This window comes from Meleagris gallopavo, chromosome 16, assembly GCF_905368555.1.
Source record: "Meleagris gallopavo chromosome 16, MGAL_WU_HG_1.1, whole genome shotgun sequence".
Lineage (NCBI taxonomy): Eukaryota > Metazoa > Chordata > Aves > Galliformes > Phasianidae > Meleagris > Meleagris gallopavo.
Window position 1 is genome coordinate 14,768,014 of NC_139419.1, and position 15,348 is coordinate 14,783,361.

General features: G+C 37.7%; 1 protein-coding gene across 4 annotated transcripts in view; it reads right to left on the minus strand.

Moving 5' to 3' along the window:
• IQCK (IQ motif containing K) overlaps window positions 1-15,348 on the minus strand; it is a 53,563-nt gene that overhangs the window by 23,792 nt on the left and 14,423 nt on the right. For all 4 annotated transcript variants that reach the window (XM_085237716.1, XM_085237715.1, XM_085237719.1 and 1 more), the window contains exons 7-8: window positions 8,306-8,390; window positions 2,417-2,528 (exon numbers count right to left, since the gene is read on the minus strand). In XM_085237716.1, coding sequence (XP_085093842.1) covers window positions 2,417-2,528; window positions 8,306-8,390 — 197 coding nt within the window. The remainder of the gene's footprint in view (window positions 1-2,416; window positions 2,529-8,305; window positions 8,391-15,348) is intronic.

Here is a 15,348-nt window from a genome sequence, read left to right on the forward strand (position 1 = left end):
GTTATTAGTGACAGATTTCTCATTCACCTTTAGTCAAAAAACTTTCTATAGAAGATTTCAAGCAGAGGGAAATGTTTGGGACTTTTGTGCCATGCTTTTACCCTGATCTACTTGGGACTGCACAGATAGACTGGATGTACAATCAAATTGAAAGAATAATTGCAGTGCATTAGGCTAATGACCTAACTGCTCTTAATCCCATTGGCATTTACAGAGCATGAACTACTTAATGATTAACTACTTAATAAAGAAGTTTTGTCATATCATTTATTAAAAAGTAGGATGATTTTGGAATTAGCAATAGCCACAAGAGTTGATGACTAAAGTCACTGAAGAATTGCAAGGCTCTCTTTTTGTACAATAAGCCCTGGTTGCTACAGCTGTACCATTGAGTACTCTTGATGTACATTCTTACTGTAGTTTCTAAAACAAAGCCTGCTGTGAGAATGTCAAACACTCAACTCCAGAATACCCTACCTCATGTCTGCTCATGAATACACTAACTCCACCTAAGTAAGAAGAGTTAGGTTGCATACAAAATGAGAGAAACTCCACTTCGAATGAAGCCACAGCACAACAAATTCCATGTCTGAGCTTAGACTCTAAACATCTAGAAACTGGACACATGGCTCAAGAAGGTTAACTAATAAAGCACCAGCAAGGCATATAGATACAGCTAAGAGAAACAGCTCCAAACAGCTACTATAAATATTCAGTCCTTGAGTGAAAAGCTGCCTAGTTCATTTGAGAGCATTGAGACAAGTGGTGTCTTAAAACAAAGAAGCTGCCTAATCCTATCTGCGCATCAGCAATTTTCAATCACTTGAAACCTAGAGTTGGAGATTTTTCTGGATAGTTGGTATCTAACTGACCAGCACTCACTATTTTAAAAGCTTTCACAGAAACCTGATTCTAAACTCCCTTAGCCCTGAAGGGATTCAAAAACAAACCTCCTTAGCCAGTGAAATGTCATGAAAACCAGGCTCAGAATGAGGGCACTGATGGATGCCATCTTGCACACCAAGCTTCAGAAATCTAACATGATTTGCCCCCAGCCATTAGCTCCTGCTGATCACCTAGAGGTTAGCACTTCCTCAGCTTGAACAGGAACCAGCTATGATGACAACAGCATCTCACGTTCTGCTCCATTTAACCAAGCTGTGGGCTGCTGGGAAGGGATTGTCCCCCCGTCCCCGGTTCTCTTTCTGTTCTGGTAGATACAGCAATCATGTGGCAGCATTACAGAAAAATAACCTGTCCCACAGATAACCTCTGCTGATCCAAACCCATGGTTGCAGTTACACAGTCACTGAAGTTGTTTCCAGAGATAGACTGTGACGAGTCCTTTTGGCAATTACTAGTTTGATCCAGCTGTGTGTAACTACATCCTGAATACTTTACATAGTTGTGGGCAAAGACTGGCAGCAGGGCCATCAGAACAAGGGACACAATAGCGATTGCTAAAGCAGACATTTCCCCCTCATCAGATGATGAGCAGTATAGCTGAATAAACTCCTATTACCTCTGTCTATTGACAGGCAGCTCACATCCCTATGTGGATCTCATCTGTGTCCAGACAACAGAGGCTGATAAAGAGCTAGAGAATCCTCCTGTGTTAGTAGACAAATAGCAGGCAGAGGGTGATCATAATCATACTAATGTGCCTGAATAATGAAAGAATAATTTTGTCCCTGTCAGAAAGGCCTTGTTCAAAATCAGACAAAAAAGTTTCTTAAAGCAACATGGCCTCATTTTCTTTGTCTGCTCTGAAAATAATGCCTCCTACTTCATTATGTTGGCCTACAACATCAGGGGCAGATGTTGTAGGGATGGCAGTAGAGGCTGAACCTTCCCACCAATACCCCATTACATTTTGTTGCCCCATGACAGATGGCAGCAGAGGGCACTCTGAAAAATGGCATCTAACATGGAAGCGTGTACAAAGGAAAGGTTTGTCACTGAATTCCTCCATGTGGAAAAATGACACCCACTGACATTCATCGATACTTATGAATGTTGATGGAGATGCAGCAGTGTTGGCACAATGAAGGCTGCAGGAATTCTGCAGTTCAGAAAAATCATACTACAACCTGTCTGGTACAAATCAGCATTTCAGTGTTCTGCAGCTGGTAGAAGTCTGATACTAGGAAATACTGTGCCACCACATTATCATAATTCTGTGAAGTTACTCATCTTTGGCCCTGCATTGTACTTTCATTGCCACTTTCAGCTATACTAGTAACTAAGTTAAATAGTGATTGTGAAGAAACAGCAAGGCACTTCCACCAGGCACTGCCTTTTCTTGTGACTCATGATTAGTGTTCCAGCGTCTTATTTCTTAATGCAACTTAAAGTATAAAAATTAAATATTTAATGTAAAATACAATCATTACAATAAGCAATTTAATTCACCTACCTTTGGCTTCCTGCCTAGCCCAGAATTCTTCTACTCTTTGAAATATGATTTTTTCATCTCTCAACTGCTTTTGCCACTGACGCAGCTCTTGTACTTCCCTATCACAGCGGACCTGGAAAAGGAAGGCTTGATATAAAGCATGATCCCAGAGGTTTACAGCATTCTACTTACACAGAACTAAAACCCACACAATTGACAACCCCCCCTGAAAACATAAATATGCCAATTAAGGGATCACTTTGATTACCAAGGACTCCTGAGAATGTGACTGCAGTGAGATGCCAATTCTTAAGTTAATTAAAATTTAAAGCATTATACTGTAGGGTAGTAATGCCTTTAGAAAACCACAATGCTATAAAACCAACCCATTGATCAACACAATAGAATAGAAGAGGCACATGAAGGGTCATGCAGCAGAAAATTTATTCCAGCAAACTGATTCACACCTGCTACCAGCTGCAATCCTAGCCATACCATTTTCACAAACAGAAGAGGCATTAATCTCTTATTTAAAGTAATTGGAATGCATTACATGATGTCTATTCTTTGGCAATCACTCCTATGAAAAGCCTAATTCTACTTCCATGAGAATGACAATAGTCACAGGCTTTATCCCCATTTAAGTTGAATTCCTCCATTATTGCTTTTGTACTGGTATAGATCCTACAAACATAAGAAATAATTCAGCTTTCACCACTCCTGAACTTGCTCTAATTCACACTTGATTAAACAGTAGTATGTTGCCCATTATCCACCTTAGCACTCACACAATTACTACTCCAGCATTAGAGCAAAAATCCAGAACAGATGCTGTCACTCTGACAGTAGCAGGTAGTGGTCACTGTAGCATTTGCTCATTGATAAGCAATTATTCTCTTAGAGTCACGTTCAGGTAATAATAGAATTATTTAAAATAGAGTTTATGTTTTTTTCTAAATGATACAGATACAAAATGCCATAATGTCCTAGTTATTCAGGCTGAAATTAAACAGCATTGGAGAAACAAGCAGCCATACGCGTTGCTTCTCCTGGATGTGTTTTACTTTCAGGAAGCTGACTGCTCAGCTGTCCAGAGAACTTACGCTTACTTCATTCTTGGATGATATGGCAGTGAGCCTGCTCTGTGATTTAAACTCTGTTACTCTAACAGAGTTCCTGTTTTCACCTGCTTTTCTGAGATGCACAGAAGACAAAACAGCAGGATGCAACTTTCCACTTGTTTATATACATATATACATATTTTTGGCAGAAGTATTCTTCCCACACAGAATTTCTCCTCTGTGGTACAACTGAAAATGCAACAGACAGCAGCTGCACTCCAGCAGCAGTTTTCAGTCCACACTGAAGAAGATAACTTGGCATATTTCAGAGCACTGACAGAGCAGAAATACAATGCAAGGTTACATAATCAATACAGATGGGGAAGACTCCCACTAAGTCACTTGACATCAGATACTTCTTAGTCCTCTTAAAACATCCCGCTGTACTACTACAGTTCTGTATTATCTCCTATAAAGATTATACAAAGTTCTTACAAGGTGAATATAAAATATAAAAAAAAACAAAACAAAACATTGATTTATTATTACTAGTGACTTCTTTCCATAAAAATATATTTAAAAAGTTTCTATCTTCTATGAAATCCTTAACATACTATTTAAAAATATATATATAATCCCAAACAGAAGAGAATATGCTTTTATAGAATCCCTAATTCTCTATTTCAGTGAGTCCATTTATTTTACGCAGAAAAGGGTTAAGGGAATGTTTATGGAACATAAAAAACCAGCGGAAGAGAGACAGGAAGACACAGAAATGAGTTCCCCTACTTCTAAATATGAACCTGTTGTGAGAAAAAAAACAAAGTGTCCTTTTATAAGTACAGACATTTAGAATCTGTATTTTGGTCCACAACAATACCACAGTGCTCTCTGTATACTGAAAACGAAGATGACGGCTCTAAGCTGTTAAGAGGTAGGAGGTAAGCAGAGTAGATTCTGTATACTCTCAACCAAACAGCGAATATGGTGAAATACACAGCAAAATACAGGGCTCTGAGATAAAGAAAGGCATAGTCAGAGTTAGATACTCCAAGGTCCCATATGAAATCCAAGCAGGAACATGAACTCCCAGGACAAAGAGATTTTTTAGAAATGGGAAAGAAAAAGCAGAATATTTCATCTTCAGTAAAACAGGCGGTAGGAACTGAACAGAATCCTATCCTCATGTTCTAAATATTTTTTAGGAACACTAATTCAGCATATTTATGATAATTTCACAGAATGTAGCCTATTTATCAGAGTGCAATTCTATGATTAAAAAGCCATGACTCAGCAGCCAAAACTCCAGGTCAATGGCTCAAGTGTTGTACAACTGATGTCCTTCCGGTAAATCAGCAGCCCAACTATGAACTGAGAGCAAGCATAACATTTCTCTTTTAAAAACTCAAATCACATGGACAGCATCTAGACTTGCTGTAAAGAACAGCGAATATTCAGGTGATCTTCTAGATCCGAGTCTTCACACTTTACTGGAAAAGAACAAGCTATGGCAGCAAAAGCACAAGAACACTCTGTAAGATAGAGATAAACCTGCTTCCATTCTGAATTAACTTTTGCTCAACCAATACGTTTACATAAAACAGTGTAAGCTATAGTTTAAGCTTTATAATACTTCAGGATTTACATAGACAAATACACTATGTTCAATGCTAGTTAAGAATGTGTCAGAACAGTAGAAGGATGCTTTTGCTGGAAACATTAGAGGAAACTCTATTAATGAAGAAATCTGTCAGTCGAGATAAGCTATACAAATTATAAAGATTAAAAAGACCCCACGAAATAAGTAGCACTAAGCACATATTCTGCAGCAGAGGGGTGAAATTTACCTTCTTGAATTGGAGAAGTGCCTGGAAAATTGATACCTACCAGTCAAGGGTTTCCATCAGACATTGGAATACTGCCTTGGCCCATGACAGATAAATTGAATGTCAATAAAAGAGAATGTGAGAAGATAAAGATATATGATGAAATAGCTGTCAAAAGCTTTATTCCAGCTGCTTGCCTCAAGAAGACCTCTCAAGATCTTCTTTCTTGACCTCCTCAGAGAACCGAGCCAGACTGCTTTTGTGTCTCATATATAAGCAACAAATGAGATTATCATTGCTCCTTTGAAGTATACTGATTACCGAATATTCCTTTATTTGGTCCTGGAACTAAAAAACTTTTTCTCATAGGAATGGGAAACTGAAGGTTTGAATTAGAGTTTCTTTAGAACAATCCTTTACATCTGTAAACCAACCACAAGATCTCCAGAGAAGCAATGGAGATGATGGCAGCAAATGTCTCTTTGCTCAGAAACCTGCACCTCCCTGCTAGGCAAGCTCTGCACCCAGAGAGCACCTTCCCTTTCCTGCTAGGCTGTACTTATAACAGCTAACATCACTTCCTGTGGTTTTCTTCTGCTAAGAAGGTCCTAATCTAACATTCCACTATCTTGTCAGTTTTTTTTCCTGACTTTTAAACCAGAAAACTGTTATAAAAGCAACTGGATTGTTGTTTGCATTTCAGTGTGTGGCCTGGTGCTTTTGTATCTGTACAATCAATGAACATATAGATGTTACAGTTATGAGATGTACCAAAGAGCTTGGCTACACAGTTATTACACCAAAGCAGAAAAGATAGGATGCTTACCATATCCTGGGCTCACTTATGAAACCCCGGTGGAGTGGATCTCCAGAAGAGATCCTTCCCCACTGGTGGTCAGCTCTTAAATGGCTCTAGGAGAGGTGCAGCCAGCAGCACAGCTGAATTGCCTTCACCTGTGCTCCCGTGGCTGACTCATGGCTCACCTCAGGTGGTCAATCAGAGGTTCAGGCTATGATTCAGCAGTTCCCATACAGTATCTAACACTGCTTTGTACTACAGAATTTGTCCTGATTGAATTTGAAACAAATGTCTTTGTATGAAAGACCACAGCAAAGGCTTTGTGGAGAACAATCAAGTATTATTACCAAAACAAGGATTTTTCTGATATCTGCTCTAGATAAGGATGAATGTAGTGTTTCAAGCTATCTTTTATTACCAGAAAGCACTATATGATTTTTTCCTTCATATAGAAAAATCCTTATTGACTGACAACTTGTTTTTGATGATTCCTGCACACATGCAGACAGCCAGATGTGCAGAAATAAGGGAAATATATGAGAAGATGAGATGCTTAGCCAGCTATGCAATTAATAAAGTTTATTGTCCAGATCAACGTGGCTAATGAAGCATCTCAAACACAGTGAGTTCATACAGGATGTGTCAGAGAAAATAACCAGCTCTGGTTTCTCATATTTTATATGAGATCATTTATAAATAATAATAATATAAACCTAGAAAGTTCATATCAGGGTTATTTATATTAAAGCAAATCATCTAAATTCTCCTGCATTTTTCAGAATCTATCATTACTGCATTGAATACTTATTTAAACTTAGTGTTTGCTTAACTTATAAGCTCAAAGATAACATATAGCCCTGCAGAATAACTTGCTTCTAATTATTTTGATTTTTTATTCTCACTAAGTTCTAGTTTTTAAAAGCCCAAGTTTTTGTTTTTGTTTTATCTCTAATAAGCTAAAATATGTAACTGTTAATTTTATAGTCTGAATTATTTACATAGAATCATATCATAGAACACTTGATTTTCAATGTCTCTTACTTTTTAATGCTACGGTTCCTCTCTCATTTCCAGGAATCATTTTCAAATGATAAATGCTATGCTGAAAATTTTAAAGTTAACAAAATGAGAAGAGATTGTGCCCTTCAGAACCTCTGGTAGAAGCACAAGGTATCTGAGTAACCATGCAGGGCTCAGCTAACTATTATTGGATGTATGCCTTTGTAATACTCCACTGCAAGGATGCCTGCAGTGATATTGTCAGTGCTAATTAGAGTCAACACCATCTCTTTTTAGAAAAACAAATACAAAGCATCAAAAATCAGTCAAGAAGATCTCAGGATATTTCATCATTTTTGTCTGCATGGCACTTTATAGTAGCAATTCAAATTGGACAAAAAAATTAACGGAGATTGTTTTATTCTGATTGTGATTTAGAGAACACCAGATGTATAGACAGATCCCAATGAGACTATCGTGATAGCAGAAGCCAGTTACAACCTTAAGTTACGATGAAGGCAGTCAAAGACACTTTTGACAGATGGATTTTATGTCCATTTCTTCTTCATGAAGGTTTTTAGAGCCTTAGAATGAAAGGCTTGCCAGAATCTCTTCAGGATTTTCAAGATAATTTATCTTATCCTAGGCTTAGCACTGCTGTTACACTCCAAAATAACAGCAATAGCCAATTTTCTTCATATGGTACTCAAGGGCCTTGCTCTTCCCCCTTACATTGGAGATTGCATTAATGCTGTTTTACTAGTAATGTTTGCATCATCTGAAGAACAGCCCCCATTCCTCTCTGGTCTTATTCATTGTCTCAGTGTTACATCTTTGTTTCTATACGCTTCTATTTCTGAGCAGACCTCACTGATCCTCATCATGCACCTGTACACTCACTCACATATAACTCTGAATGACACAAAATAACATTTTAGCAACTAGCCAAAGACCAACTGAAAAAATGAAAATTGTTCAGTATTTTGAAATTTGAATCGCTGTGGATTCCATGAGAAAAACAGCAAGATTACATCAGTGTAAATGCCTGTGAAAAGATTGTAGTCACTAGGCATAAGGCAGAGCAACATCCAAAGCCAACGAACCATGAGAGTCTCAACAGCTATTTATAGTATCCTCTACTTAAAATTTATGTAAGGATTTTCCCTAGGGCATTCACAGTCCTACAGATTCAACATCAAGCAAAGTAATTATAGATTATTCTTACCCGATAACCTCTCCAGAATGCCTGAATTATTACGCTTGCTTCTTCTTCTGATAGGAAGAAAGACAGAGGCAATGGTTCCCTGGGACTAAATTAAAAAATATATATATATTTATTTTGTAAAAGACTGGCCTTCAAAAGTACATTACTTTATTCTTTAGCAATATGTTTTATAAAAAAGGTTGCTCAGGAGCCTGAGACATGCTCTAAGATAAAAGGTGCAGTTATTTCTCCTTTAAAATATACTCTATGTATGCTACAATCATTTCTTCCTTAAAATAATAATAAACTAATGGCACACAAAGCACAATCATCTTTCTTACTCTTCCTATGTGGATTCTGAATTGCTACCATTACAGGGGGAGGGGAGCAAGAGATATTGGAAACACGACATTTGTAAAGCAAAGGAGGTTTTGCGTGCATGTAACAACAAACAAATTTATGACAGATGTTTATAACCTAATTGTTAAAATTGTACAACTTCAATCTATTTTAGTATCTACAGCTACATTATGATTTCACTTAAGTGGAATGTACTAAAAATGAAAGAAATGATAATTATTGCATGTATTGCATTTCTGATGACTGAGAAGTACCCTAAGCAGTATCTACATTTCAGACATCACTAACAAAAACTCAAATCATGATATCAAGTCTTGCTTTGCAAAAGTCATTTTCTATGAAAGTTGATTTATGTATCACACACATTGATTTAAAAAATACCAATCTGGATGGAGAAGACAACATTAATTCATATGGCTTTCTTTTGTATTAAATGTAATATAGTCTTCACAGGCTTCAATGTTGCAACTAATGAAAATACCATTGGTGCCATTCTAACACTGCCAAGTCCACTAAGAGCCACTCTCCCTGCATGGCACACAGCAGCACAGCTTTGACTCAGAAGACCACAACATTAGGAGTCTGGATGAAGCAATCATTTGGATTTAAGTACAAATTATGTTTTTTGTCGGTATCAGGCCTAAACTCTGCTTTAGCAACACTAGAGGCAGTGTACTACAAAGACCAGAAGTAACCAATCTATCCAGTCCTACACTTACTGGCTAAACACCGCTCCTGCCATTTCTTTTGGAAACATATTTTTAAATACATAACAGTTCAGGCTAGAAGGTCTGCCAGCTTACATTTTCCTTCCATTTAATTTCGTTTCTCTTAGTCTCTGCCCTGGTAAGCTTCCTGTGCTCTCTGAGGCCTTTCTCTTAGAGCTTACCTTCACTGAAGGAATATTTCCACGTGGAGCACAACCTCGTGCTGCACTGACTGCACCACTCGGGCTGGCACACTCAGCTGCACTGCTCTCATCATCTTGTTACTTGGCTCTTGGGTATATTTATTTTCATGGGAAAGAAAACCTCAGACTACTTGGAAGAATGGAAATATGGCAAAAAATGAAGAGAATTCTCTCCACTAAGTGAAACAGTGCTAGTTCTATGAGCATTAATTAGCATTTCTGCTGCTCAAGGGAAACTGCATGTGCAGGAGAAGCAAAGCTTCCTTAACTAACTGCTTCTCATAATTAGACTTAAAAAACACAAAGTTGGACTCTGCTGCTTTGGCTGATAGAACAGTGAATGAAAGCCTATTTTTGATCTTTTTGGAAACCAGATCTTACAGTGCGAAACGCACAGAAAGACCTACATTACAGAGACCCATTTCACAGCAGTCATATCAAAGACACTGACGTTTCCTAAGAACGAGTACATCTCTAAGGAACAGACTGAGATTCCCCCTGGCCTGCAAGGCCAACTATAGCATTCCATTGCTTTCATTTATAAATTATAAAAATGTCTCATTTATAACCCAACACTATATTTAAGAAACCAATATAAATTCAAGCAAGAAGTACAGGACTTCATTTTCAGTGTGACAGCCAGTGGCAAATATCAATCACTTCAGAATATCAATCACTTTAGCAGGGCAGCTTTAGAGAATAAAAGTCATGCCAGGTCCATTTTTGTCTAAGCGAATACACACAGTTGGCTTTGGGTCAAATAAAAATAGAGTCTGAACAGAGGTAATCACCCATCAGCACTGAGCTAGGAGAAGAGGGAATATGTCATCTGTGGCAGAAGACAGCTGTATGACTCCAAGATGATTAAAACTGACAGCAAAACGCACAGTAGCTATCTTCTGTTTATTTAGTCCTTGATTACTATTTAAGTATCTATTTTGATATATATATGTGATATACTGCATAAAGTTGTACCTGTAAAAGAGAATCAATAAAACAAGTGTCCAAAGTACTACATTTTAGCAAACATGAATAAAGCAGACGCTGACCAGAGGACAGTTACATTTCAGGAAACACATTTCTTGCTTTGTGCACAATCGAGCTTTACAGATCCTGACCACGTGAGATACTTTTTAGTTACACCACATCACACAGGTGGAATTTAGCTCCCAGAAGGTCTAAAACAGACTTCATTAAACAGATGTGTGAGGTACTGGGAGAGGTTTTCACTGGTGTTGTATGTCTTGTTTCCTCCTGGAGAGAAGCTGGGCTCCCCAGTAAGCTCTCAGAAAGGGCAGGGAAGAGCCTCCACTGACAGCAAAACAGCCAAGCTGACATGGAGGCTCACAGTCCCACCAAAGGGCTCTGCATTCAGTCAGTACTGTTATGCAGTCACGTGCGGAAGCCCCAGCTGTTCTTAAGCTCCCACCTGTCCCACAGATAGGTCCAATTCCTTCCTTGAAAAGTAAATATAAGAAAGAAATTAATGGAGGGCAATTCACTATGCATAATTCAGGACTTGGTAACTGTGCCCATGCAGGAGGGAGCGCAGATAAGTACAGCTGCCAGGGGTTTTTCTCTCTTTAGAAAGCTGTTCTCTTGAAATAACGATGTAACCTTCCAAAGAGGCACCAGGTCCCTCTTCTGGAGGCTTGCAAGTTTCAAGATAACAGCCACTGCACACCAAACAGCCTCAGCCACTCCACCTTCCATCCAACTGTGATGGCTATTGTTCTCGAATATTGTTATCATGTGTGAACACAGGCAATGACAGAGACGGCAGAATTCCTATTCTAAAGGACAAAATAACAGAACAAAGAATTGGAAGAAATACATAAGACACCAAAATAAACGAATGTGGTGATCTCCTTAACTTCTAAAAGAGGATTCTGATCAAGCCTTAGGTCTGGGAAGTACTCAAAGAAATCAGATGTTGGCCTGATCAAGGCCATCTTTTATATTTCCAGTACTTCTTATTCCCACCCAGAGAATGTAGAAATATTACATCAGCACCTGCCTTCATAGTGTGCTTTTTTCATGTCAGACGTATTGTTTCATATAAAAAAAAAAGCAAAAAAATCCTGAAGCTCTTTTTACAGATACTGCTAAGATATTAAGATTATTTATACCTAAACAAAACAGAACCAAAAAAACCACCAAAACAACAAAGAACAGGAAGAAGAAAACTGCTGATAAAAAAGGGACACCAAGGTACCAATTTATCTGAGCCGGTATTTAAAACTAATTAGGTACATTAATCACATGTTACACTGTCACTGCACGAGCTTCACAAGTTCACAGGGGAAGATCCCCACAAACAATTGAAGAAAATACTCTGGAACACTTCCACAGGGCAGGCTGGGTGTGAATGGAGACCTCCCTGTGAAGCATTATCAGTAATAGTGCATCGTGGTAAAACATGAAAACATGCAGTAATCTAAATACACTATAATAAGAGAAAAGCATTGGAACAAAAAATTCCTTATAGTAATATAAGGAAGCATTTTTGTACATTATATGGAGGGTACATTTTTGAAGAATTGTGAATGTGGGCAAGGGCAAATTTAATCTCCTGAAGTAAGGACATGCAAATGAGCTGACATTTTGTAGAGTGACTCTTGCTGACTGTCTGACCTCCTATTACCTTCTGTAACTAATGGCTCCTCAATACTATCAGTAGTTAAATTAAGAATAAATAAACAAATGAATAAATAAATTTAGACCCCTGTTGCCTACCTCCATTCTCTGAATCTTACATAGCTTCATCAGATCAAACTTTCATATCTTGAATAATTTCAAGTATAGGCTACAGGTCACAAACAAGGCAAACATTTCACTTTTAAATCACCTGCTCCATTTCTGCCTCTTGCAATTTTAACAAACACTAACAAGTAGTAAATTTTAGTCGTGATCAATTGGTTTTGATGACATACAATGATGAACAGATCTAATGTAAAACACATGCATGTAGGCTAGATATGCAACCCTCTCTCCACCTCCATATCCAGAGTGCCGGGAAACCCAACAGTTTAGAGCTGCAGCTTCTTTCACTTTCAAGGCTTTTTAGGAAAAAATACCTTCTACATACAATTTAATTTGGGCTGTTTCTTCCTTCTACACAAAGGCCTCATGGGGACACTACTGTGGATGTCTTACCTATAATCATAGTAGAAAAATACTGCAGAATATGAAAAAGGAACAGCAGCAAAAATAGTCTCCAATAGTTCTCTAGTAGCACCATTATGAAGATGCTACAAACCACCAACATGTTCTCAATTTTTCATTGCCACTTGGACAATCTTTACATAAATTAAGGTAAATTATGACACTGCATCAGGATTTGTAGCCATAAAACCTCAATCTCATAAAGCATCATTACACAACATAAATATTTAATCCATAAAGTTTGTGAAGTTCTGATAACGCAATTTTCCAATACATAATCATCTTTTAAGTCAAAATTTTATCCTTCATTAACTTGAATTCTACCACATTACTGGAATGTCAATTCTTTACTTGGATCCAAGCAGAATAAAACCTAAACAGACGTATTTGTTTGACTTCCCTGTTAATATAATTAAAGGTGCTGCTCATTGCATCAAAAAGTGTAAGATTCAAATTATTAAGCAAAATTAAAGAGGAAACATAATGCAAATTAAGTATATACCAAACAGGGCTAATTTGGAGACAGACAAGTGAAATAAAACAGTCTGCAGAAAGCAAAGCCTGTAGAAAACAGGCACATTAAGGAAAGAAAGAAATCAGTCACCCATGCAAAATTACCCCTATTGGCCATCTGAGAACTGACAATGAAGTCAACTGTAAAGGCAGCTGAGACCAGCAGGCTTTTCTAATTAGAGTACTAGGGGGTGGGTAAAGAGGAAAAAAATGCAAAAATCAATGTGTATATATGTACAAACAGATATTTGGCAGAAAGCCACTACTTCAGATTTAGTAATCGTTTGTAGATATATGATCTGTCCACTTCATTAAAGCAATGATAAATGATTTGCTCTATAGATGCACATTTGTTTTCATACACAGACATTAAATGAGGAAATGTATCCTTCAGAACTGAATATCCAGTAAATACCTCTATACAGAAAATTAGGAAATGTAGATAGAACAACCCTTGTGAACAAATGTTTATAGAAGACTTCAGATCCTGAATTCCCTGTAATGTATGTATGCAAAGATTAATCCTCAACAGCCAGAAAAATATACATAGTTATTCCTAACCTAGAACCATGCACCATTATCTTTCAGTGAGTGTAAGGGTTGAAGATAAACTTGAAAAATATTGTCACGTTATTAAATTCAGTTAACATCAGGCTTTTATAATACCAAAATTTATCAGTGCAATGGAATGTTTTGGATTTTTTTTTTAATTATTATTGTTTTCTATCTATTTCTTTCCTTAATAGGCTTAAGATATTCTCATAATGCTCAGAATAAAGATGCAGCCTATCTATGCTAGAAAAGCAAAGTTTAAGTGGCATTAGGGCATAATCACAGATCAAGCTCTTGACTTCTCCATGATTCAGTCTCATGCATACAGTTTGGTTACATGTGGTTGAACATCTGGAAAATACTGACAGAAGACAACAGCGTTGCTTATTAGCACATTTAAAGAAGGAATGCAAAAAACCTAGGCTTTAATTACATTAATTCCATTTGAATATACCAGTAGTGTTGAAAGTAGGATAGGGATCTATTCCAATAAGTTTCCAAAAACTTTTGTTAGTTGCCTGTTAAAACTCAGTTTTCTGTCCTCTAAATGGTACAGCTATCCTTCAAGGCAGCATAAACGTCTTGCGCTCTCCTGGGAGTGAGATGTAGATTAACAGTCAGTGTGGAAGCTGCTCCTTCTATTGCTTATGAAATCTGCTTCAATAATCAAGGATTCCCAAGGGATATAATATGTAGGTGGCTCCAAAAGCAATGCCTCCTATTTATTCCTCACAAACTACAACAGACACGAAGAGCACAATAACACCATTTAATAGGGCAAATTCTCAGCTACAAAACATTATTTGTCAACACAGACACCATAACTAGCTGTGCAATTTCACCAGTAATGAACAAGAGCCTTTCTAGGTGGGAAGGTTCAACCTCTACTGCCATAGCACCAACAACTGCCTCTGACACTATGGGCCAAACTAATGAAACAGGAGACATTACTTTTGGAGCAGCCTTCGCATGTTGTCTGTGCTACTAGTACTATACTGAGCCCAGTGAAGACTATGTAAGTATACTAGGGCTTTTATGTACTGCTATCATAGCAGGTACAGTAAATACTAAAGCTGGAAACAAACCTGAAGTAGTTTTACAAGTTTACAACAACCAATTTTTGAGGCAACAACGTTTGAATTTAAAATTCTGGAAACTGACTTCAGGTCTCTTAAAGGGAAACTCAACTGCAGGACCTCACTTAGAAACACACTGTATAGGAAGAGAGGCTCATAAGATCATGACTTTGACTATTCTTACAACAACAACAACAAAAAAAGCTGCAAAGAAGAACTGAAGGCGCTGGAGAAGAGCCAAAAAAGTCATAGTCAAGTATGGAATTGTACAACCAATGGAGATACAGATGATATAGCATATACAGTATATCTGAGAGCTTGGCTTATGTAGTTATTATACTAGAGCAGAAAAGAACACTCACCCTCTCCTGGACTCACATGGGAAACTCCAGTGGAGTGGATCTCAATCAGAGACCCTTCCCCACTGTTGGTCAGCTCTTCAATGGGTCCAGGAGAGGTGCAGCCAGGCTCCACCCCTTCCTGCAGCA